General features: G+C 41.9%; 1 protein-coding gene across 4 annotated transcripts in view; it reads right to left on the reverse strand.

Annotated features, from left to right (window-relative positions):
- The window catches only part of gria2b (glutamate receptor, ionotropic, AMPA 2b), a 51,293-nt gene that overhangs the window by 10,500 nt on the left and 14,069 nt on the right, over window positions 1-26,724 (reverse strand). For all 4 annotated transcript variants that reach the window (XM_019887444.1, XM_019887443.1, XM_019887441.1 and 1 more), the window contains exons 3-13: window positions 21,581-21,820; window positions 13,058-13,254; window positions 11,794-11,847; window positions 11,553-11,711; window positions 8,999-9,166; window positions 6,869-6,973; window positions 6,668-6,775; window positions 5,227-5,433; window positions 4,783-5,150; window positions 3,897-4,095; window positions 2,664-2,911 (exon numbers count right to left, since the gene is read on the reverse strand). In XM_019887444.1, coding sequence (XP_019743003.1) covers window positions 2,664-2,911; window positions 3,897-4,095; window positions 4,783-5,150; window positions 5,227-5,433; window positions 6,668-6,775; window positions 6,869-6,973; window positions 8,999-9,166; window positions 11,553-11,711; window positions 11,794-11,847; window positions 13,058-13,254; window positions 21,581-21,820 — 2,053 coding nt within the window. The remainder of the gene's footprint in view (window positions 1-2,663; window positions 2,912-3,896; window positions 4,096-4,782; window positions 5,151-5,226; window positions 5,434-6,667; window positions 6,776-6,868; window positions 6,974-8,998; window positions 9,167-11,552; window positions 11,712-11,793; window positions 11,848-13,057; window positions 13,255-21,580; window positions 21,821-26,724) is intronic.

Here is a 26,724-nt window from a genome sequence, read left to right on the forward strand (position 1 = left end):
AGTGTCTGGCAAGTGACTCCACTAAAAAGAGAGACAGCAGTAATGGGGAGAATGGTTAGACCTCGTCATAAAATGTCAAACACATGCAACATTTAGTCAAGAAAACATCCTAGTGCTCCGTCTGTGCTGCTGATCCCATTGAGGGGCACAGAGAGTCAGGAAATTGCTGCTGTGCACGCTATACTAAACAACATCACAGACAATCATCGTCATCATCATTATCAGTCGTATAAAAAAAACACATGGAAACCCAGGCAGTGCCATCGTGAAGGTGCAGTAAAAAAGGCTTTTGGGGCGGGTCGCTATCCAATTGTTTCCACAAAGGAAAAGTCCATTAAATGTTTAAATAAAAAGGAGAGCACTGCAAGGGTTTAAGTATTCTAAAAACACATTTCATCAACACACATTTCAAATATCATCATCATCATTAGAATCAACGACTATTCATTCAAGGGTTAGTTAGAAAGAGAGCAGAAGCAAAAGGCAGAGTTGGAACATAGAAAAGGACAAAAGCTTTGACAGACACACATAAAACGTTCGAGCCTATTGGAATTGGGATTTGCGAGATTCTGGCATGGCAATGGGCTTCATCCAGGTGAATTACAACCTGGAGAATAACGCTTCCAATTGCTATCGGAGCAGAACATTTTGGAAAATGTGTCGGAATAATCATCAATCTGCCAAAAAATATCAACGTTGAATTTTTTTTAACTTTTGAAATATGACTGCAGAAAGGCTAACCTAATAATATTAGTTGATGATGCTGTTAATAATGTCATTTAAATTAGAAATAGAAATATTTATGGTGATAAAAGACTTCAGCAATAATACATTTGAAGAGATGAAAAACCTGTTTTTTAATTGCAGTTTGTGATTTAAGTATATGTATTGTTTAGAAACAAATTACACAGCTATTATGCAATATATCCCATCACTACAAATATTGAATGAATGGCAAATCCCGACATAGGTTGAAAAAGCACTGTAGTAAACTATTCTTCAATCTGTACACGGCGACATAAAAATATGAAATAAGACTTGTGTTAAGAATCATCATTTTAGCATTTTATTGCCTTCCAGCATATCTACATTGCAAATTTTAGGAATTTATTTTGTAAAATGTTACATTATGAAAACTAAAATTAATCTGATTTCCTTGTTTTTTCAATCAACGGTAAAAATCAATATGAAATGCGGCTCGAGGAATTCTTGTTTTTCTGAATCTGGGCAATTGATCAACTTTTCATCGAATGTTATTGATATTGCTTTTTGAAAAACTCTATCCAAAGTACCCCATTATTCATGCAAACACTATATTTTTTTTGCAATTTATCGACTTACAATAAATTGCAACGGGGAATTTGAGGGTGGGTAACGGGCATTACCTTATGCGCTAATACAAACCAGAGACACATAAGAAGCAAAGCTACATCAGGGTAGGTGGGATACTATAACAACATTGGACACATTGTTATACTATTCCACCCACCTTAATGAGGATCCTTTGGGCGTGGCGATCCCGTAGCCTTTGGAGTCCAGGTTGCCTCCCACCTTCATGGTGTCACACGGCTTGCGCTGCTCGATGTACTCGTTCATGGTGGACTCCAGCAAATAGGCGTACTTGCCCTTGGACTTGCGGACTCTCAAAACCCCTTCGGCTGTTTTTTTCACAAACACCGAGGGCTCCGCACTCCGCATGTACGTCCACATTTTGTCAAAGAGGGCAATTTTAGAACGCTGCATGGGAGGGAAGAGAGGATACATCATGTATTATGATACATTTAGAGAATAACGCTTCCAATTGCTATCGGAGCAGAACATTTTGGAAAATGTGTCGGAATAATCATCAATCTGCCAAAAAATATCAACGTTGAATTTTTTTTAACTTTTGAAATATGACTGCAGAAAGGCTAACCTAATAATATTAGTTGATGATGCTGTTAATAATGTCATTTAAATTAGAAATAGAAATATTTATGGTGATAAAAGACTTCAGCAATAATACATTTGAAGAGATGAAAAACCTGTTTTTTAATTGCAGTTTGTGATTTAAGTATATGTATTGTTTAGAAACAAATTACACAGCTATTATGCAATATATCCCATCACTACAAATATTGAATGAATGGCAAATCCCGACATAGGTTGAAAAAGCACTGTAGTAAACTATTCTTCAATCTGTACACGGCGACATAAAAATATGAAATAAGACTTGTGTTAAGAATCATCATTTTAGCATTTTATTGCCTTCCAGCATATCTACATTGCAAATTTTAGGAATTTATTTTGTAAAATGTTACATTATGAAAACTAAAATTAATCTGATTTCCTTGTTTTTTCAATCAACGGTAAAAATCAATATGAAATGCGGCTCGAGGAATTCTTGTTTTTCTGAATCTGGGCAATTGATCAACTTTTCATCGAATGTTATTGATATTGCTTTTTGAAAAACTCTATCCAAAGTACCCAATTATTCATGAAAACACTATATTTTTTTTGCAATTTATCGACTTACAATAAATTGCAACGGGGAATTTGAGGGTGGGTAACGGGCATTACCTTATGCGCTAATACAAACCAGAGACACATAAGAAGCAAAGCTACATCAGGGTAGGTGGGATACTATAACAACATTGGACACATTGTTATACTATTCCACCCACCTTAATGAGGATCCTTTGGGCGTGGCGATCCCGTAGCCTTTGGAGTCCAGGTTGCCTCCCACCTTCATGGTGTCACACGGCTTGCGCTGCTCGATGTACTCGTTCATGGTTGACTCCAGCAAATAGGCGTACTTGCCCTTGGACTTGCGGACTCTCAAAACCCCTTCGGCTGTTTTTTTCACAAACACCGAGGGCTCCGCACTCCGCATGTACGTCCACATTTTGTCAAAGAGGGCAATTTTAGAACGCTGCATGGGAGGGAAGAGAGGATACATCATGTATTATGATACATTTACAGACTAATACAAAGACATATACTTTTAGAAAGCAATATAAGTTGTGCAATTTATAGCAAAATAAACATAAACATCAAAGAAACCAATGTAAAAATCAGTTGAGGTCATTTGAAATATAATGACATCATAAAGAATAAAATTATTGCCTTAATAATTGTTGAAGTAGAAGAAAAGAAGAACATTTGGTAAGACGGTATGACTTCAAATTACAAATACAATTTATTATTAGCTCAACCTAATGAGTCAAATTGGTCTATTGCAACATCTAAAATGCATTCGATTCAACTCAGGACAAATTCCAGACTTTATGTCGGAGAACTTATGCACAGTATCCATATTCTGTACTGGCCCCTTGATTCTGTGTTGTTGTTATCAGTTGACTTGTTCATTGTTATAGCTAATTAATGGCCAACTCATTGCAAAGGCTATTTGACCCTCAAAGGCCACCATACTGGGGCATGCTCTGGACCACTGGGAGCTGATTCCACTGGTGAGCGATATAAACGAGGTGTGTATTCTTTATCCTCTACAAGGAACAGCGACAATGACTGCGCTTTCCTGCAGAGTTTAAACCGATATGTCTGGATCATACTGATGCCAAGCAGCGCACACAACGTCCAGTGAACTGAAGCAGAAATTGCTTTATTGTAAATTTATGACATCATTAAAACCCCTGTGCAATGCATGCCACAGGTTTAAAACCCATGCATGACATGCATTTGTTTTTGCAACACAACGCATGTCAGGTGCACATGAAGTGTACCTGCATTGCACAGGGGTTTTTAATATACCATATTCTAGTGTTATTTTGCTAGCGCACCTGACAAACATTAATGTCGCTTATGGAAGCTGCATAAAAGCAGTGCAGTCCAAACAAAAGCGCATTTGAATCTAAAATGGTCCAAAATGTGCCAAAGAGTGCAACTTTGTGCCTTACCCTAAAGAACTCTTTTGTGGAGCCTGAGTCTAGCGTGCCGTACGCAATCTCGGTCTGTTTGGCCAGGTCCTCGGCGCTTTCGATGGGCGACACCATCCTCTCCACAGTGAGGAAAGCAGCCAGGTTGGCCGTGTAGGAGGAGATGATGATGAGCGTGAAGAACCACCACACGCCGCCAACGATGCGCCCGGACAGAGACCTGTCGCCCAAAGCCAATCACTCGCTCTTTATTAGGACAAAAGACGGCGGCTACATTTTATGAGGCCAGAGTCATTCTCAAGTTCATTTTACAGCCAACTAATGATACATGCAGTAGCAGGACCTACAAGGCTCAGAGAGCCTCCTCTGGTTTACATTGATGGAGGGGGAAAGTAATTGCCAACATAAATAGACTGTAAATATAGCGCAAATTATGCTCATAAAAGACCTCAAACTCAGTTGACATTGCCCTTAAAAATAAATAGCTTGTAAATGATTTGATTAAAAAAATGCACTGGAAGGGTGTTTAGCCAGTATATGCACAAGCAGTGAAGACCCAAGCTAAACCGAGCCCCCACCCCCCCCAAAAAAAAAAACTCAGTCAAGATGTCTTACGGCAAAAATGCATTTTTGACACCAATTACGACTGCTATTGACCTTACAGGAAGAGCACAAAAATATGCAGATAGGTACGTGGAATCGGAAATATGGAAGGAGGTCAACATGTAAAATATGTCTCAATTTGGGAATTTATTGTGTCAATGTGGGAACAATGACAAATGATTCCCAAGATGTCCTGAAAAGTTTGAAGTTGGAACTGCCATGAGGAGCATTTCTTTTTTTTTTAATAGTTCAGAATCAAATATGCGCGAACGCTACAGCAATCCCACGTGAAGTTTGCAGCTACCTTGGCGAGATATCGCAGCCTTGTCGCATGAAGGCCCCCAAGGAGAACCACAGGCTGTTGAATATTCCAAACTCGTTGGTGGACTCGTTGGTCTGGATCTGGCCGTCCTCATACTCTTCGGTGTGCCACTCGTACGGGCTGAAGCGGCTGACCAAGAAGAGCACCACGCTGACGCCGATGTAGGCAAACACGATGCACATCCAGATCTCATAGGCCAGCGGGTCCAGGAAGGAGAAAACGCCGGGCTTGGACTTCTGGGGCTTTTTGATCATGATGGAGATCCCCAGAGACATGAATGGCTTGGAAAAGTCGATCACCTCCTCCCGGACCAAGGTGATGGTCAGCGGAGCCACGGCGATGTCGGCTTTCTGGAAAACAAACACGGGGATGAGCATCCATCTTTCTGGCTTTTCCCAATGTTTCGGCAAAAAAGAGCCAACTCACCCCGTACACTAACTCGCCGACCATCCCATTCCAGATCTTGGTCTCGGCATCCCTGGCTCCGTACCTGCCGTCGCCCACAATTTTCAGCTGGTATTTGAAACCGCAATGTTTGGCGATCTCGGCGGCCAGATCCACGCAGTAGCCTTCGTAGCGGTCGTTGTCCTCAAAGAGGTCGGCGTTCTTTTTTAGCATGACGTAAGGAGCTTCCTGCAAGGACGTCCATCACAACGTGACATCTTTTAACCGGGGAGGAGGAAGTTCAGACAATGAAGTCTTGAATTTTCAAAATGGCCCGAAATTTGTACCGCTTCCCTACAAGCAGAAGTGCTTTAGCCATTTTAAATTTACTTACTAATACAAATTTGCTTGCTAGGAATTGTGTTTGTTTCTGTAAATTCCCAGTTGTCCAGGTCTGGGCTAGAGAGCCAAACAGTGCAGCAGACTAGACCTACTGGCCAGCGTCGATGGAGCCAAGACACAAATTTCACATGCTAAAAAATTCACGGTACTTTACCAAATCAAAAATTCACAAAGAGTACATTCCACATGCACACCCGCCCACAATATGTGAAAATACGCAAGACCAGACTCAATTTGGTTTTATCTTCCCAAGATTTCAACACATTTAAATTTCCAAAAACACACTTTTGAAACACATAGTAGACATGTTTTACATTTGTACCAGTACCACCATCATGAGCAAGATTAAACTATTGAAGGCCAGAGACCAGAATGACATTTTATCCTTTCAAGCAGATTTCATATTATTGCTAGCTGCCGTAGCATTATGCGTCATCCGAAAATTAACAGTGCGCTGAAACAAACTTGCTCTTGGAGGTGTGAATGTTTTGCATACCACGAGAAGGAGTCGAGTGTAGTTTAAAAAAAAAACAATAAATATATCACCTACACTGATCCCTGAAAAAAAATGCGCCGGAAGCATTCATGTCCAAGCGCATGAAGACTTTCCGAACTTTTACAAACAACCCAGACTAAACTTAGCTCCTCCCCCACATACAAAGACTTCACTTCCTTGACGCCAATTAATACTCTCCAATTAGCCAAAGAGGTAAATTCTTACATAGCAAACCGCAAACTGTATTTCTTTTAAAACATTAGACCAAGTCAACTTGCGCTTACAACAGTGAGTAAACTAAAATGTAACATTGCCTGTAAAGGCTTTATAATGGCGACTTTGTGGACTCCGCGAGGGGTTTAATCCAAATAGATGTGGAAGTCCAGCAAATTTTAGGCACTACGTATTATTGTCATTCAGTTAGTGTTGCAAATCAAGATAAATGATAACAGCGCAGCATTTACACTTTGTGTCTTTCCGTCTTAATGTTACCTGGTGTCTGGGGAAGCAAAGGACACGCACCCCACAAACCAATTCAAGCAGCCCGAGCAGCCATAAATCAAAGAGTTCACCTCGATCGCTTACCAAGATGGTGGTGACAATGACTGTTTTGTTTTCCATCCCCGTCGAGTCGTTGGCAGAGACGTCGGACTTGGTGACGGCCATTTTGTCAACTTCGTTCCAGTAGCCAATCTGTCGGCCATGAATAAGTAATGAGCGCCCGTCGGCGTAAAACACACGTCGTAAATCTTGAGAGCCCCCCCGCCCCTGCGAGGGAGACTTTACCTTTACAGGGCCGTTGTTCTTCAGTTCCATGATGTTAACTGAGTAGTTCACCCGCTTGCCGTGTTGGTCAAACTGGATGTTGCCCGTCAAGCCTTCCACACGCACCTGTGGCAACAAAGCGTCTTTTCAATTCAAATATACTGCAGATAATGACTGAATCGGGCATTTTAATTGGAGCTGCCACATGTTTGAAGGACAAAGGAAGTAATACTTTCCGCTTTCAAATGGAATTGATTCCTGGAGCCGGTGGTATTGGACCTCTGCCACACTTAAAAAAAATATATGAAATAAATTCTCTCGACTTGTTGGAATGGCTGATGGAGAATGTGTTCTAGATAGTTTTGTTTTTTTTTTTCGTTTGTTTGTTTGTTTGTTTTGCATTTGGTTTTAATGGAGCCCTAGCGATAATCTGAAATGACTCAATTAAGAAGCATTTGCGAAACCTTTGAACAATAAGCACCCTCTTCAAAACCCGCAAGGTTTGTCTGTCTCGTACAAACCAGCAAAATAGTCATTTATAGCCCCAAAAAAGGCCTCACGTTTAGACATTAGGACTGTCTATCATAGAGTGCAGCAGTTGAAATCGTAACAACTTGAAAAGTCTGAATGATAAAAATAAACAAATGTTGAAAAATACATATCAGGTTAAATTGTACAACACCCGTTGTTTGGCTTCCTTTCAGGGAACGGACGAGGCTGTGAGTAGTGCCACAGTAACAGTTTGAATAGTCTGAAATACTATGATGTGATAAAATAAGAAATAAATAAAGAGACATGAATGACATTTTAAGTATTTTCTTTTCAGTAAAGTACAACAATAATTGTTTTCTTTTTGGGAAAAGTACCATGCAGAGAAGTGCAAGCATAATAATGTGGAAAAAAAAAGTTCTGCTTCAAAATAAAAACTATGAATGTTTAATCAAACGTAACTACTTCGTTGTGTCGGAGGTAAAAAAAAAAAAAAAAACATGACATTTTTGGTACCCTCTCTGGGTGCGTGCAATACATATCCCTTGCATAAAGCGTTTCACATGCCAAAATACAGACTTGGACTGCACGTGTAGGCATTTGGACAACAAAATATCCTCCGTCTCACCTTTGACTGGCAGCCCACTTAGATGGCAAAGAGCTTTGAAGGAAGCTGATAGCATCCCCACCAAAATGGATTCTTTTGACTTTGGCGACTCAGGCGCACAACTGAACGCTGGCCAATTCAGACATCAACACGCTTGTTTGGAAATGGCCTGCCTAAGCAGAAAATGAATCACTTGATTTGGAGGAGTGCACTGAGCGGTTCATTCGATGGCCTGCCAAAGTCCACCCTGCGACTGGCTGGCAACCAATCTGGAGGCTAGTTTGCTTTTCCCACGAGGACAACTGTGATAAACTCCACTTTACCTCGCCTGAGGAATATGTTGAATCACTTGGCCTACATACACGATGCTGTGTCAATATAAACCCAATGCGATGATGTTTGGAATTTACTTTTTTCGGTTCATTATGTAAAACGCTCGCGCACACACACAAAAAATAATCATTCAAGTTAATGAGACAGTGAACAAAAAGTTGCTCATTTTTCACATTCCAACTTCATGCTGTTCAACTCTTTCAGAACATCTTTGAAAATGTCTCCACATTTTTCATGATTCCACATTTGACATGACAAATCGTGGACATTTTACACGATGAACTCCTCCTTGCACATTTCTCAACAGAGTCAACCCCTTTCAACTTCACACTATTAAACTAATTCAGAACATATCCTGAGATATGATAGCATTTCCCACATTTTCACGGTAAAATTCTCAAATTGAGAGTTTTTTTTTTTATACTTACCTTCTTCCACATTTCCTGACCGATTTTCAACATTGCGTCTCACATTGTCCATTTCAACAATGAATTCATTGCACAGCATTTCAGTTCAGTGTCAGCTCCTCAGCATTCTCTAGTTCAGCAGACTGTTCACGCTTAGCATGAAAACAGAATCATTTCAATTTTTCCACGGTACGCTGACAACGTCATTTCCGTGAGATCTCCGCCACCTTTGTTGTCGTTCATGCCTTCCCAAAGCTGACGAAATCTACCGTTACCATAGCAACCCATCACCAGATGAACACGGTTATGTCTTACCTGCTTCAGCGCTCGCTCAATCTCCACTCCCTGAGCCCAGGGAACGGCCGGGTTGGCCAGGCAGTCGCCGGTGTTGGCTCGCCGGGTGAAGTCGATCCGCTGCTTGTGCAGGTAGCGGAAGGCCTCCGTCATCACCTGCACCGCGTCGTACGTCAACGCCGACGTATACTAGGTAGCAGAAGACAGAGGAATGAACACCAGTTCGGCAAATGCAGGTTAAAAAAAAATAATTAAAATGACTGCAGTAATCCTAAGCATACACTATTCAGGGTTTACTATTCACAAATTCAAATTTTTTGGTGTTATTTTTTAAATGTCCTGATATGCCACAAGATGACACCTAAATAGGAAAAGAGCGTAGTAATTTGATGTCAAGGAATTATGTTGAAGTGATACATCTGGGCAGGAGACAAGCTTTCTTGATCGGGGAGAAGCGAAGTTAAGCCTGGGTTAACAGAGTCTTCAGCAGTGTTTGAAATGTGGGATCGGTTCCCACTCAGTGACGGTGTGAATGGTCGTTTGTCTCTATATGTGCACTGCGACTGACTGGCGACCAGTCGGGGCATCGTCTGCCTTTCGCCTCAAGTCAGCTGGGATAGGCTCCGGCAACTCCTCGCAACTCTGTTCAGGATAAGCGGTGTTGAAAACGTATGGATGGATGGTATAGTCACAATCAAAACTATTAATATACATACATGGCAATGGCGAGAAATGATCAATTTAAGAAATAAAACGGCGGATTTCCGCGAATCCGCGGAAAATTGCCATGTATGAATATAGACCCGCGATTCTCAAAGTGTGGCACACGTATCACTAATGGTCCATGGGCTCCCTATAGTGAATTGAAAAACAATCACTCGATTGCATAAATATAAAATTGGGAGGGGGCATCCAAAACAGTAAATATGTAAAAGCAAACAAGCTGATGTGCAAACTGATTGTTAGTGGCTTCAATATTTTTTAAATACAGTAATGTCAGGTATTTTTGTTACTTTTAGTAATTTTTTTCAAACATCTTCCATCTTGTTTTTTAGTACAGTTCAATTATATTATTTTTAAGTACATTTACATTTGCTTGCAACTGCTTGTTTGAAAAAAAAGGTACAGTTTTTACTTAACTTTTACGTGTAATCCATTTTAATAGAATCATTACTGAAGTACATCTAATCATCATTTTTTGTAAATCTTATACTTGCGCTGTATGTTCTTTTACTTTGCTTTTCAACGTCCGAAATGATTCTGTTTATGTGTTCTTAAATGTTTTAAATTATTTTGTTTGTAAATGCCCTTAAATGTTGTTTCTTAATAATGCGAAGCACATTGATATAGCTTGTGAATGAAATGTGCTACATACAGTAAATAGAGAAAGAAAAGAAGAAGTAAAGGTAGTAAAGTTTACTTCTTTTTTTTCCCCAAATCTTCAAGCCTGGTGTTTATATTCGAACTGTGCACAATGTTAGGGCGGCTTACACTAATATTGAATACACTTTTACAAATAAAACTGCTGCCTCATTTTTAAGAACACTTCAGCCTACAGTTTTTTAAGTGAAACTTAAAAAGTTTCTGAATCACTCTTTCACTGTAGGCAATTGAAAATGCTTTTAGTTATTCTGATCCTACAAAATTCGGAAATTTTAACATCTTGCCGTTAAAAAACAGGCTCTTCCAGCAATGCGATATGCAATATTTGAGATTATTTTCTCGCATTTCACTCATTCATTTTAGAAAGGTAAATGCAGTATGTGATCTCCGAAGGATACTCGGTGAAGGCCTGTGGATTTCCGAGTGCCATTATAGCTACGCTCTACATCTATCGAACCGCTTTACCCTCACGAGGGTCGCAGCACGCTGAAGCCTATCCCAGCAGTCTTCGATCAGGAGGCGGGGCACACCCTGAATTGGTTGCCAGCCAACCGCAGGACATACATAGCCAAACAATCATTCACACTCACAATCACATCCAAGGACAAATTCAGAATCAGAATCAGAATCATCTTTATAGTGTTCCACTAACCTATCTTGCATGTTTGTGGAATGTGGGAGGAAATTGGTGAAGCCACGCAGGCACGGGGAGAACACGCAAACTCCACACCGGAAGGCCATGGGCCCGGAATCGAATCCATGACCTCTGCTCTGTGAGGCGGATGTACTAACCAGTCAACCACCGTGCCGCCCGGTTACACTCCACAGTGCTTAACAAATTTATGAAACAACATCTCTTCCTACTCGGCATTACAAAGCTCTTTAACCGTTTTGTGCACCCTGTAACCTGATAACATGATAAGCTGTCCACTGTAGTAACCGCTGTCCCTGTAATGGTTCATGTGGATTATTACAATTTCAGTGAGCTTGAACAGGAGGGACTTTCAAAGTGGATTCAGTAGAACAACACGGAATACGTTACGATTCCCAAGCCTGTGAAGCTGGACATTGCTGGAGTGCATAGACAATTGATAGTGTTCTTGGTGTTCTTGGCCAGACTTGCTTAATAATGCACATAGCGTACATGTCTGAAGCGCTGTGGTACATGCAAACATGAAAGTCTTACGCTCACCCTGATCTTGCTGTCTGCTCCCGGATACTCCTTTTCCTCCAGGGCCTCCCACCTCTGGTCGAACTTGGATGCCAGCGGGTCGTCGAAATCCACAATCTGGAAGCCCGACACGTTGGCACCGCCGTACTGGATTTTAGATAGGTCGCCATCGACAAAACCCTGAAAACACGACGATTTGTGGTTACTTTTGCAGCCTTACTGTTTAAAATCTTCACCTGTTGTTTTTCTCGGGTGTTCTTACCAGATTGGCTATGATATAATGGTAGCCTTTCACATGTCTGCCAATGGTGATCACCTGGAGAATTAGAGATCAGATGAAAAAAAACACTGAATTTCATGCATCGAATTTATTACTGTAAAGAAAATTTGGGGGTTGACTTCCCCTTTAATGCTGGTGGAAAACGATTTGCTCCAATACCTATTATAAAGGGGATCAGGGGGAAATATAGCAAATCTCAAAAGGGACAAACATAACCTGAAAGCAAAACTTCGACCTTGGATAATGTTACTTTTGCTTTTTCTCAACATTGTTTCAAATGGGAAATTCAAAAATCTGAGATCTAATTTTAAGGCCATGTTATTCAGCCTTACTTAAGCTGGGTCCACCTGCCACAAACGATTCCATTGAAATTTTCCGTCTGTATTACCCAACTTTAGGAGGACATCCCTTTTGAATTCCTTCCAAAAGCCGACGCGTGTCATGCTCGCTAGCGTAGCTAAAGCTTGGGTCCATGATCGCTGCATTAATAACCTGTGGTGTTGACAGTAACGACTGTGGCAAAAAGAGATATCCAAAGCGACTTTCCCTTATCAACAGCAGCAGGGTGGGTGGAAAGAAGGGACGGAAAATTGATCGACTTTGTACTGTTTGAAAGCTTGACAGGTGTGACACGCCAGAAGCTAATCCTGTCGCTTGACTGGCACCTCTGTCTGTCGGGACAACGACTCCGGGCAGATCTGAATAGTAATGTTTTGTATCTGCGACTGGGGTACAAAGCCTGGAATGTCTACCTGGAGTTCCCTGATACACAAGCGTGAAGATGTCAATGTTATTGCGCAAAGCGGGGAAATATTGGATTACAGTGAACCCTTGCCAGTTTGCAACTTCCTATTCACAAATATACATTTTTTTTTCTGTGTAGCCAGTCCTCAGCTATTCATTGAAAAACACAACTGGCATTTTTGTGTTCGGTCTATAAACCAAAACCCTGGCTAATAAGAAAATGATAATTGGTGTCAAGGAAGTACAGTATGGTGAAGTGATACATCTCAACCGGCCGACTAACACTAGATCTTTGTGTGCCACCTAAGAGTTAAGTTTTGTACGGGATGTTTGTGGGAGTTACTTCGAGTGCAATGTGACCATGACAAAATGTGATTGACTTCACGCCCCTGCAGACAGTTGCAGTGCATTTTTAAAGGGAGGGGCGTGGTGAACTTTTGTTGAATCTGAGCTCAGTCCTTCAAATAGCAGTTTTAATGTATAGAAGCAGAAGTGTAAAAACCTGGTCCATGATGTCTTTGACTTTGTCTTGTTCACAGTCCAGGATCACTCTGCGCTCCTTCTTATTCTCCAGGTCCTGGAAAAGCGAGCGGTACGCTTCGTCCTTACGCTCATCTTTCAGGTTGCCCACGTTGATGGCCGTCACTTGCCACTTCCTCTCAGCCGCCGTGTCCAGAACCACCTGAAGCGTCGTCAGACCTGAGAAAGGGGGAAGCGCAAAGTCACATTCCAGCATCGGGGTTTCATTTCCCTGGTGACAAAATCTCAAAATAGGCAATAGAAACAATAGAAGATAACAAAACAACAATGACAGAATGATGCCCCGGCTTAACAATTTGAAACATGGCTGCCGTATTTGTTTCATTGACTCGCAGGGAAATGCTGATCCACTCCAGTCCTGTAGAATGCGTGTGACAAAATGGGTGCAACCCCACATGCGGAATTAAAATTGGTCACTGCCCCCCTTGGACCCCATTCAAGTGGACTATGATAGCTCCGCTTTACCTTTTATCTATTGGATCAGAGCTATAATTAAATGACATCTGCCTTTACACTGACGCTTTACAACATTTTATGCACATTGGTTATGTGAAACCATACTAACTGACCAATCAACACACCCACCAACTAACCTAATAACAAGCAACTCACCAAATTGACCAGCCAACTGGCTCGTAACCCAGCACCCGGCTTGCCAACAAATTAACTGATGGTCCAAATAAGTGACCAACCAGCTAACCAATTAGAAAAACACCCAACCAACCGACTAAAGGAGGAACCAACTGACTATGCAACTAACTGACAAGCCACCTGACTAACTCATTAAGCAAAAAAATGGCTAACCAACTAAGCTTCAAACCAGCAAATTCACAAACTAACCGACTGACTAACTGACCAGCCAACCAACTGAATGACTAACCAACAAATTGACAAACGACCAGATCAACCAACCAAGAAACAAACTGCCCAACGAACTAACAAACAGACGAATCAACCAAACGACTAACTGACCAATGAACAAACTAACCCACAACACGACTAACTGCATAAGAAACAAGCTGACTAATTAACTAATTAAAGAACCAACTAACCAAGCAACGAACCAACAAACCAACTGACAAATAAAACACCCAACTTAATGACTAAATAACACAATAACCAACCAATGCACAAATCAAGCAACCCACGAAGTAACCGACGAAACAAGAGCAGCCCGATTTACCCCCCGCCCCCCCCCGCAGCTCTTGTGAAAGCAGCATAATTATTCTGGAAATAAGCTCAATAATGTGGCAGACACGACATATTCACGGTCGGGCTTTGTTGGTTTATTGCCGATTGGCTGCCATCTCAGGTTCGTTAAAAAGGTCGTGATTCAGTGCTTTTATGTAACGAGCTTGTCGGGGTGAGTCATTGGTATTCTGCATTGCAACCAAGTGTGGGAGGGAAGTGTCTCGAATAACACGCAGTTTATGACAGGGTACACTTTTGATCGTTTCATATCTTTGTTGGTGAGTTCTTTGTTTTTCAGTTTCTTTTCCGAATGTCTTAAAACTGTCAAGCTCAATTCAAATTGAGAGAGCAAAAATGCAAGCAGCTTTCATTCTTATGGGCTCCCCACTATAGGTCGGAATCACAAAGACCTCATCAGCAACAACTCAATCAGAAAAAAAAGAAATGAGGGACATATAAATATGTCAACAGAACAGTAAATTTGACTACGTATATCATAAACATACTCAAGCTATCCTCAAAACATTCACAGACGTCTGAAAAGTAGTGCATTTCATAAAAATGAAAACAAAGTAAATCTGTCCTGATGTAAAGAAAACATTTCCCAACTATTTTCACAATGTGTCGGAAAAGATGCTCACGTCGAGGAGTTGCTGGTTTGATCATCACCCCCTTTCTTATTCTAAGCTAATTAATTATGCAATCTCATGAACAAATCAGAATGCCTTTTTGAGATTTTTAAGCAAAAATGCTTGAAGCAAGTCAAATCCTCTCACACAAAAACTGCCCGGTGAAGAAAAAAAAAAAATCTGCACATTTTGCCTTATCTTGAAATATTTCATTGTAGTGGGATGTGAGTCACTAATGAAGGGAATCTGGGACACGATTGTCGTTGAAATTGTTTTACACTGCATAAAATTATGACATATTTCTGCTTTAATTCATATTTGAGCTGCCAGCTGCTAGATGACTCGACAGATCCAATGAAACTCTCCTCAAAGTGCGCAAAACGTCCGTAACGGATCTGATGAACGAGCCTCTGAGTGGAATGGAGCGGCCAAATGTGCTCCTCCAGTCTTTATATCACCATCTTGTTTGGCCTTTATTCCCCCCCCCCAAAACAGAGTTCTGGCCCGGACGAGACGTTTAATTATATCTCTTGATCAATCTGACGTTCCAGACGAGTTAAAGACGTTTCACAGCTGAAACTTGCCCGTATCGACCCTGGGGTTGCGTTTTAATAAAAAAGCCTGGCGTATGTAATCCAAGCTTGATGGTGGCGGGGTGAGATATCGATCACTTTCATTTATTTATTTTACGGCGCGGGGAAAATGTCAGGCTCGCATTTTTATTTGAGCGAGCTATACGTGTATAATTACAATGAGGACACGATGTTCTGCCTGAGCTAAAAACAGGCCATTCTGACTTCAGGTAATCACGTATTTGATCTTTTATGACTTGGTGAAGCAGCATGTGGCTCTTTGTGCAAGGTTGTTGTTTTTTGTACTCTCAAAGTAACAGTCAATGAATCAGACATTTGTAGTCATATTTCAGCACAAGCGTGATTGCAGCTCTCGCTCCAGTCAAAAAACGACTGAGACTGTGATCACCTAGAATTGTGATCCTGAGAGTTGCAATCATGATCAAAATCAGATTATTTGCAGCCCCCTTTCACAAACATACATTTGCGATCCTGATCACAAAAATACAATTGAGATCTGGATCACAAACTTGTAACTGTGATCTGGATTGCAAGCATACAATTATGATCCCGATTTCAAACAATAAGACCGTGATCCTGCACATAAACATACAATTGTGATCTCCATCCCTTTCATGCATTTGTGATGCTGATCAAAAAAGATACAATTGCGATCCTGCTCACACACATACAATTGTGATCTGGATTGCAAACATCCGATTATGATCCGGAACAAAAAAGATAATACTAATACTGTGATCCTACTTTCAAACAGCCAATTGTGATCTGGATTGGAAACATACAATTGTCATCCAGATCAAAAATACACAGTCCAGTTTTGATACTGCTCAGCACCAACACAATTGAGTAATCTGGATCAAAAACATACAATTGGGATCCTGATCTAACAGATTCAATAGTGATCTTACTCACAAATGTACTATTGTGATCTGAATATCAAGCATACAATTACAATCCTGAAAAAACAAACACTCGTGATCGTGCTCACAAACATGCAATTGTGATCTGTACTGCGAAAATATAACAGCGATCCTGATGGCAAGAAGACAAATTCAATGCTGATCACACTCAAACAATTTTGATCTTGATCGTAAACATATAACTGTGACAACGGACACAAAACCGCTATCTGGATCACAAACTCAGGATTGCAGTTCTGATCACAAACATATTATTGCAGTCGCGATCACAGTCATTTCCATACTGCATCATCTGAGATCCTGATCACGCATGTTTTCACTTACTTGTGACGGGGCATTCAAATATAGATAAAGAAGCGCACGCTGTGTCACAAAGCCTGAAGACATTTCTATTTGATCCCATTGTGCAGAATGGTCTCGCAATGCACAGTAAACGGTGTGTAGACATGGACTAGTAGCGCATGTTGCACACATGAGGCTGCTGAGTGCACACAGAAGGCATCACGTGAATAATGCACCCGTAAGAAGGACGTCTATTGACTTGCGCGTGCTAGCTTGTTGGCTTAGCAAGGATTTAGCGTAGTGCTGCTCTTTCCTCCATTTCACTCCACACTAAACATGCCACACGCATACACTTAATCTTTGCATCGACGGCATCTCTTCGGATGGCTTTCATGCTGTGAAACCCACCACCCGCATCTCCCCTCTTCATGCTCCCATCCCATTCAGCAACGCAATTTAGCATCCGTCCCCAAATACTAATCATTTTTTAATGGAAAAAAAAGGACAAATCCGCCCCCACCCCACCCACACACACACAAAATTCCTGCTTTAAAATATGCCGCATGAAACCTGCTGCTTACTGTACGAGTGCGACAGGCACCGATGGGGACCGCAGTGCATATACTTCGCCATCGCACGGCTGTCTAATTAGGTCAGTGTGATCCTCTCGTTCCCATGCCAACCGATGTGTGGCACTGGCAAGAGGAAGGGATGGAAGGAAGGCGGAAGAGAGTGCTGGATGTGACTGAGCAGGTCACTAAGTGATGCGAGGACGTGTGTGTGTTTGTGTGTGTGTGTGCGCGCGTGCGTGTGAGTGTGCATTTGACGGTCGCGACGGAGCCGCCATTGATTAGCATGACTTCAATTCGCACGTCGAGCCACTTCACTGCATTCATGTAAGAAGTACATTCACCGGAGACCACATTAGGTAGACTTGATCAATCCAATGGGATTTATAAAAAAATAAATAAAAATCTGACTTGACAAATTTAACAATGCCAAATTCTGAGTCATTACACTTTGTTGCTGAGCTCTGCACACGGTGAAAGCTTTCTCACCTTAGCATCATCCAACGGCCTACTGTATTGCACAGTTAAATTTTGGTAACAATGGGACAAAATCTTGAGTATGGGTATGCTTTGGAAGACCGTGGAAATTTCAGACTTGACCCTCAAATATCAGTTTTGACTCAAATTGGCATAGCTCCTGTGTCTTTTTGTACAAGGCTTCTTGAGACTTTTTGGTGGGTCTGCTCACAGTTGACAGGCCTTCCGAATTTCATGTTGCAAAGTGAAACCTGCTTCAGGGGTTGACATATCATTGAAGGACCAACAAAATGACCCTTAAATGACCAATTCTTAACAAAATGGCTGTTGAGACTTGGTTTGCTGGGACTTTTTTTGTGGGTCAAGTGAAACTGGCTTCGGGGATGTATTGTCATTTGAGGACCCCTGAAAACAACCAAAAAGATCCTGACAATGGCCATTTCAAAACAAAATTGGATGCTGCCTCTGTGTATTTGGCTAGGATCTCTTGAGGCTTTTTTGGAGGGTCTACTTATGTTGTCATGCCTACCAAATTTTTAAAAAAGTTAAGTGAAACTGGCTTTAGGGGTTGATAAGAACCCTTAAATGGCCAAGTCTTAACTAAGCGGCTTTTCCGACTGTTTGTGGGTCTATTGTTGCAAATGGAAATTGGCTTCAGTAATTACATTTTCTTTGAAGCACTCCTGAAAACAACTACCGTTCAATGATGTCTAAAATGGCCACTTAAAAACCAACATAGCAGACTTCCTGTGTCTTGACTTTTTTCATGGGTCTACTCATGATACACACGCCGACCAAATTTCAGATTGCAAAGGGAACTGGAACCTTTCAATCACAAACAACTCTCAGCATTATTATTATGATTAGAAGTGTGGAGGTCCACGGCCGCAGGGCCCATCACCTCCACTGCATGTCACAACTACTACCGCACACGTCCAATTATGTTACATAAAATGTGCGCGCGCGCGCGCCCACACGCACACACACACACACGCACACGCACACACACACACACACACACGAATACACACACAGAAACAAACTCAAACACGTGTTGCAGCTGATTGTATGTGACAAGCACACTTTCATTAAATGCACCTGGGGGTGGTCAAATCCAGAACCACATTGGAGAGGGGGTAGTGGGGGGAGGGAGCAAACACTAAAGACTTGAGGACATTTTGGGCACTATGAGGGCAAAGTCAACATCTCACAAGTTCCAAATAACACCTTGGAGCAATCTTGGAATTTACTGAAACAGAATGAATATGCCTGCATGAAAAAGAATAGGAGAGAATATTGCAATGTATTCTTTTGAATTTAGAGTATTACATTGCACAATTTAAATATTCATAAGTAAGTAAGACATACTGTATATATTATATGACAATATACAGCATAACAAATATATCCATCCATCCACCCACGACCTCACAGTGGCGGAAGAGAGTGCTGGATGTGACTGAGCAGGTCACTAAGTGATGCGAGGACGTGTGTGTGTTTGTGTGTGTGTGTGCGCGCGTGCGTGTGAGTGTGCATTTGACGGTCGCGACGGAGCCGCCATTGATTAGCATGACTTCAATTCGCACGTCGAGCCACTTCACTGCATTCATGTAAGAAGTACATTCACCGGAGACCACATTAGGTAGACTTGATCAATCCAATGGGATTTATAAAAAAATAAATAAAAATCTGACTTGACAAATTTAACAATGCCAAATTCTGAGTCATTACACTTTGTTGCTGAGCTCTGCACACGGTGAAAGCTTTCTCACCTTAGCATCATCCAACGGCCTACTGTATTGCACAGTTAAATTTTGGTAACAATGGGACAAAATCTTGAGTATGGGTATGCTTTGGAAGACCGTGGAAATTTCAGACTTGACCCTCAAATATCAGTTTTGACTCAAATTGGCATAGCTCCTGTGTCTTTTTGTACAAGGCTTCTTGAGACTTTTTGGTGGGTCTGCTCACAGTTGACAGGCCTTCCGAATTTCATGTTGCAAAGTGAAACCTGCTTCAGGGGTTGACATATCATTGAAGGACCAACAAAATGACCCTTAAATGACCAATTCTTAACAAAATGGCTGTTGAGACTTGGTTTGCTGGGACTTTTTTTGTGGGTCAAGTGAAACTGGCTTCGGGGATGTATTGTCATTTGAGGACCCCTGAAAACAACCAAAAAGATCCTGACAATGGCCATTTCAAAACAAAATTGGATGCTGCCTCTGTGTATTTGGCTAGGATCTCTTGAGGCTTTTTTGGAGGGTCTACTTATGTTGTCATGCCTACCAAATTTTTAAAAAAGTTAAGTGAAACTGGCTTTAGGGGTTGATAAGAACCCTTAAATGGCCAAGTCTTAACTAAGCGGCTTTTCCGACTGTTTGTGGGTCTATTGTTGCAAATGGAAATTGGCTTCAGTAATTACATTTTCTTTGAAGCACTCCTGAAAACAACTACCGTTCAATGATGTCTAAAATGGCCACTTAAAAACCAACATAGCAGACTTCCTGTGTCTTGACTTTTTTCATGGGTCTACTCATGATACACACGCCGACCAAATTTCAGATTGCAAAGGGAACTGGAACCTTTCAATCACAAACAACTCTCAGCATTATTATTATGATTAGAAGTGTGGAGGTCCACGGCCGCAGGGCCCATCACCTCCACTGCATGTCACAACTACTACCGCACACGTCCAATTATGTTACATAAAATGTGCGCGCGCGCGCGCCCACACGCACACACACACACACGCACACGCACACACACACACACACACGAATACACACACAGAGGCAGCTTGTGGCATTGTTTCACACACAGAAACAAACTCAAACACGTGTTGCAGCTGATTGTATGTGACAAGCACACTTTCATTAAATGCACCTGGGGGTGGTCAAATCCAGAACCACATTGGAGAGGGGGTAGTGGGGGGAGGGAGCAAACACTAAAGACTTGAGGACATTTTGGGCACTATGAGGGCAAAGTCAACATCTCACAAGTTCCAAATAACACCTTGGAGCAATCTTGGAATTTACTGAAACAGAATGAATATGCCTGCATGAAAAAGAATAGGAGAGAATATTGCAATGTATTCTTTTGAATTTAGAGTATTACATTGCACAATTTAAATATTCATAAGTAAGTAAGACATACTGTATATATTATATGACAATATACAGCATAACAAATATATCCATCCATCCACCCACGACCTCACAGTGGGTTCAATCCCGGCTCCGGGTTTACTGTTTGGAGTTTGCATGTTCTCCCCGTGCCTGCGTGGGTTTTCTCCGGGTACTCCGGTTTCCTCCCACATTCCAAAAACATGCATGGCAGGCTGATTGAACACTCTAATTTGGCCGTAGGTGTGAGTGTGAGCGCGGATGGTTGTTCGTCTCTGTGTGCCCTCCAATTGGCTGGCAACCAGTTCAGGGTGTAACGCACCTACTGCCCCAAGACAGCTGGGATAGGCTCCAGCAATCCCCACGACCCTTAAATAAAAGTGGATCGGAAAATGGATGGCTGGATCGATAGATTTCTGCATTGTAGTTACAGAAGAAAATGTTAATTACTTTCACAGGTGTGTTTGTCGAGGATACCATTTGGATAAACCACCCCACATTTCAAGTTCATTTCCAAACTGCAACTAATCCATTGAAAATTTTTGAGAATTTGACACATTTTTCAATTCCAACCTGAAATAATTCATGCAATGTCCGATCGTCAAACACATACATATCAAAAAATGTTGGTCCACTGCTTTGTCCATTCCAATCCCAACACAGTTGAAGAAAGGAATGTCACGTTAACGGCGTACTGACCTCGATCACTGTCGTACAGGTAGGCGAACTTGTCCCACTTGTAGTACTCGATGAGGCTGAGCAGTGGCCCCTTGATGTCGGGCCTCATCTGGATGATGAACTGCTGGTTGCCGTCCAGCGGGAAGCTGGGCGTGATGAAGGACACGTGCAGCGTGCCGCAGAACGACGTGATGGTGTTGACCGACTTCTTGTCGTAGAATCCGAAAATGGCGTAGACGCCCCTGGAGAACTGCGAGCAGACTGCAATGAGAGACAAAACAAGCGTTAATGTTTGTTGTTTTACATCCGTTAGCGCGCCTCGGGGACGCGTGCGCCTTGTTCGCCGTGTCTGCCGGCTGATTAATTGATTTCCGTCTTTTAACTGCACTGGGGGACTGCTTGTACTGAAGAGGACGTATGGCAGAGAAAGTCACAAAAAGCCTGCTGAACTTCAGAATGTTCGATTACTCGTCTATTTCCTCGGAAACAGCAGCAGAAGTAGTTTATCTTTTTTTTAGGCTAATAGCAAATGTAAGAGTTTGTCTTCTTAAAGATACAGCATCAATAGTTTACATGGGAAAAAGGGGACACGTCAATAGTTTGTCACCTTTGTATTAGGGTCCGACCAATGAATCAATTGATATTTGCTCTTTCAAAATCAGCAATTTTTTTTCTACCCTGACGGTGCTATAGTGCTCCCCACCCTCAATAGTGCACAATTTAGTCTTAACCAACAAAAAGTTACACAATCCTTGCTTTTATCGAAGATGACACAATACCTCAAAAAATTCATAATATTTGAGTTTGTTATTTAGCAGCGCTTCAATGTTAATATTTATTGCACATATTAGAAAGCTTTTCATGTCTTTCTCACCTTTTCGGTCTTGCTTTGAATGCAAGTGTGCCGCATGTAATCTATATTTTCATTCCCGTGATTTGCGCTACATCCTCCATTCTGTTGGCTTTGCAAAAATCACCCCCTCATTGTATAATTTACGAGCCATGCCCGGCGCATTGGCCAAAGTGGCTTTTCCCAACATTTAAAATTCATTATGCAGTGAGCACCGAGATGTCGCTCGGGGTCGCTGCTACTTTTGTGGCCGTAAACCGCAAAGGTGGGCACGTTACCCCATTTTGCCGGTCCGTCCTACGTCCGCGACCTGGGTTCCCGTCCATCATCGTCCCTCTGTCCTTATTCATATAATAATGGTCGTCCATCTACGTCCGTCCTCGTTCTTTAAAAGCGCAATTCAATACCCGACAGACGCGACACACTCACTTTGCTCCATACTTTCGGGTAGCACTGCTGATCCCATCATGGATGGCGCCTTTTGCGATAACCGCAAGCATTACCATAGGGACCTTTTACATTACATAAACAAAGATGCCTGCTTGATTGTGTTGACGCTGCGATTGACCCGTTACCGCGCACGCGCACGCACATACACGCGCACGCCATGATGAGCAACAGCCTGACAGAGAGGCATGCGACGCACTTTTGTAGCCTGTTAACTATCGTAGCTCACACTTACCGTTTTAAAGCGCTTCCCTCGGCCTTCTAGATTCCTATTCTTTACTCGTGCCCTCGGTGAATTATACACGAAACAAACTCTGAATGAGAATAATGATAACGATAAATGATATAGCGCAAAAGCTCTGATCACAGGCTGCAATTGTAGCTGCTGAGCGCTAACAACTTCCGGTGACGCAGGTCACGCGCCATCTCGGTTAAAGATTTAGCTGCTTTATTTGATTTTATCTTGTTCATACTTTTTGTGAAAATGAGACTGATAGGATGATTAGGGTGCAGTGTACATTAACACAAAATAATAGATTACTAACATGCACAAAGACACACAAATGGTTGGTTGTTTTTTTTCTTCTCTACACCCCTTAACTATCGACTTGGGACCAGTCCGCAATCTACCGGTCGATCGCGATCGACGTAATGGGCAGCCCTCGGATCACATCATACAATCAAAATTTGATTGTATGATGTTATCTGAGCTCAGTTTGCCGATTTATGTCTAATATTAAAGCCACATACAATATGGCGGATGGGCTCATATATCGCATCGACCCTGTCTGTAACAGAATTGAAAAGAAAAAGGAAAAGAATATTATATTAATTTTTCATTTTCCAAAGAGTTTATGGCTTCAGTTCAAATGCCATTCGTTGCCGACACGAATGTAATGTGTCATTTCTCGCTTGCCGTACATGCAACATGACAGTCGAATGTCAGAATCTAAACGTCATCTAATTTGCCACAACTGCGATCGATGGTCACCAAAATGTATATTGACATCTTTACTCATTGCTCACATCAACCTCTGAAAATATTGGAATGATCGCCCAAGTATTAGTGATTTTAGGGTGTTTTCCTCTTCAAAGTGGCACTCACTACAAAGCTTATGTCGCTTCAGGAGAGAAACGCGTCGTCCACATTACACAATGCCACACTTTGAAAAATGTGCAGGACTCTCGCATGCAAACGTTGAGGTATTCATCGCGTATACGCCTGCCTACCGAAGCTTATTTTCAGTAACACCGTGATTGGCTGTTGCAGATAAACCATCAATCGAACAAAAATGACATCACTGTTTCTTTTTTTAAATGTCTGAGTGATAAGCAACTCAAATTTTGTATTTCCCAACACAAAAATAGTTACTTTGATCAAATAAAATATTAATCATGAAAACTTTACTTTTAGAAATCCAAGCTACCATCACGGTGGACGGGTATAGAGAGACAGACAACAGAGCCAGCTTTCTTCACCGGCTGGATTGATCGTTAGTGAAATGGGTCTCCGTAGGCACTTTGTTTTGTTCTCTGACTGTTACACTATGTGGCAGTGTTGCTAAAAAAATACTGTTGAGATGAAATAGCCTGTTAGAAAATACAGTGTTTGGCTACACGTTGGCTTTGTGATTTTGCCTCCCGACACCACATACTTAACCCGGTTAGGGACGATTAAAGGTACGGACGAAAACCCACTTCTGTCCTTGCTTAATCCGTCCTTTTTAAAAAACTTCTCGTCCTCCGTCCTCCATCCCAAAAGACCAACCTAGGGACGGCATGACCTTCTCTGGTAAACAGACGGAAAAGCTTTTCCGCCGTCCTGAGGTTGCTGATCGTTTCTCAAGCATTACGTCAGGGTCAGCGGATTAGCTTGTCGTTCTTGCGGCTCGTATTGATCGCATATAACTTCATCAGCTCTATTGACCGTGCACCGTTGTAATTAATGTAATGAGGCCTTTCTTCTAGTGCGGGGGTCGACAACTCGCGACTCCGGAGCCGCATGCGGCTCTTTAGCGCCGCCTAGTGGCTCTCTGGGCCTTTCTAAAATGTTTCAAAATGTAAAAAGATGGTGGAGTGAAAATATATTTTTTGTTTGAATATGGTTTCTGTAGGAGGGCAAACATTCTTAACATTTTCCAATGCTGTAAAAATATGTCGATTAAATATTACATTTCAACATTTCTGTCAACGAAGATTTGCATCACAGCCTGAGACACACATTTCTATTAGCAGAGCGTGATGCCAGGCAAGCGGCTGTTGTAAGAAGAAATGGCGTTTCATGTCCAATTCACCGAGGGAACTGGCAAAGAATGGCAATCTGAAGGACAGAGAGAAGCATTTTAAAACGGTATACGTCCTCTACGAAATTTAACACGCTGCAAAAGTGCGTCCCGTGCCTCGTTCATCTTAGCCGCCGTTATGGCTGTTGCTCATTATGGCAGGCGTGTGTAAGTGCGTGCGTGTGCGGTAAGGGGTCGTTCGCGGAAGGCTGGTTGATCGAAAAATAGAGCTTTGGCCAAAAAAGGTTGGGCCCCCCTGCTCTACAGGATGCACTGCAGGGGAAAAATAACTCATTTAATCGGGAAGGCTCATTGTGTATTTGTAGCCAACTTAGTCATTTTGATAGTAGGCTAATATAGCTAATATAGATACATACAGCGTGTGTTGCCTTCTTTCTGAGGCTTTTAATTTATTGCGGCTGCAGACACATTTGTTTTTTGAGTCCAGTATGGCTCTTTCAACATTTTGGGTTGCCGACCCCTGTTCTAGTGCAATATCATGTTAATGAGTTGCTGACATGGGGAGCTCGATTCCATTGAGAGGAGATAAAGGCAACTCGACAGGATGCCCTCCCAAAAAGCTAACCTAAGAGCTGTCCAATTCAAAGCATGCTTCACCAATTTTTTTCAGGTTGTTCTTTTTTTTTTTTTTTTTTTTTTAACAAATGTATGACGATCTGTTTTTGTCTGTTCAAATAATTTGCAGGAAATGCAACAAAAGAATGACCTCAATCTAAAAAAAAAAAAAAAAAAAAAAAAAAAAAAAAAAACAACCCAACAACAACTCCAAAACATTCATTCATTCATTCATTCATCTTCCGATCCGCTTTATCCTCACAAGGATCGCAGGGGGTGCTGGAGCCTATCTCAGCTGTCTTTGGGCAGTAGGTGGGGGACACCCCGAACAGGTTGCCAGCCAATCGCAGGGCACACAGAAACAAACAACCATCCACGCTTACACTCCCACCTAGAGACAATTTAGAGTGTCCAATCAACCTGTCATGCATGTTTTTGGAATGTGGGAGGAAACCGGAGGACCCGGAGAAAACCCACGCAGGCACGGGGAGAACATGCAAACTCCACACAGGAAGGCCGGAGCTGGAATCGAAACCGGTACCTCTGCACTGTGGAGTCGACGACCTAACCACTCGACTACCGGGCCACCCAGGACCCCAAAACAAACCACTAAATCGTCGAAAATCTTTTTACACATTTGCAGCACAAAACGTTCACAAGATTTATTTTGGAGAGGGAAGACAAGTCAATCTGGCGCAATAAAGAAGTCGAGGACGGTTAATCGCCGGTTGGCAGAAAGAGTGAAGGATTGTGGGAAAAGCCATTATGTCTTTGTCACATGTGACTGCCTCTCAATGAATCCTACTCACAAATCCCTCCGCACACTCGCAACAACTAAATGACTATATATTCTCAAGTCCACATACAAAATGTTTGATTGTTCCACTCACTTCACTGAGAATGTACAACTGCACACTGGCTTTTTCATTGCAATATATAGAACATTACTTAAAAAAAAAAGTCTTATGCAAGGGCGGCACGGTAGTCGACTGGTTAGCACGTCGGCCTCA

This window comes from Hippocampus comes, unplaced genomic scaffold, assembly GCF_001891065.2.
Source record: "Hippocampus comes isolate QL1 unplaced genomic scaffold, H_comes_QL1_v1.1 scaffold202, whole genome shotgun sequence".
NCBI classification, from domain to species: Eukaryota; Metazoa; Chordata; class Actinopteri; order Syngnathiformes; family Syngnathidae; genus Hippocampus; species Hippocampus comes.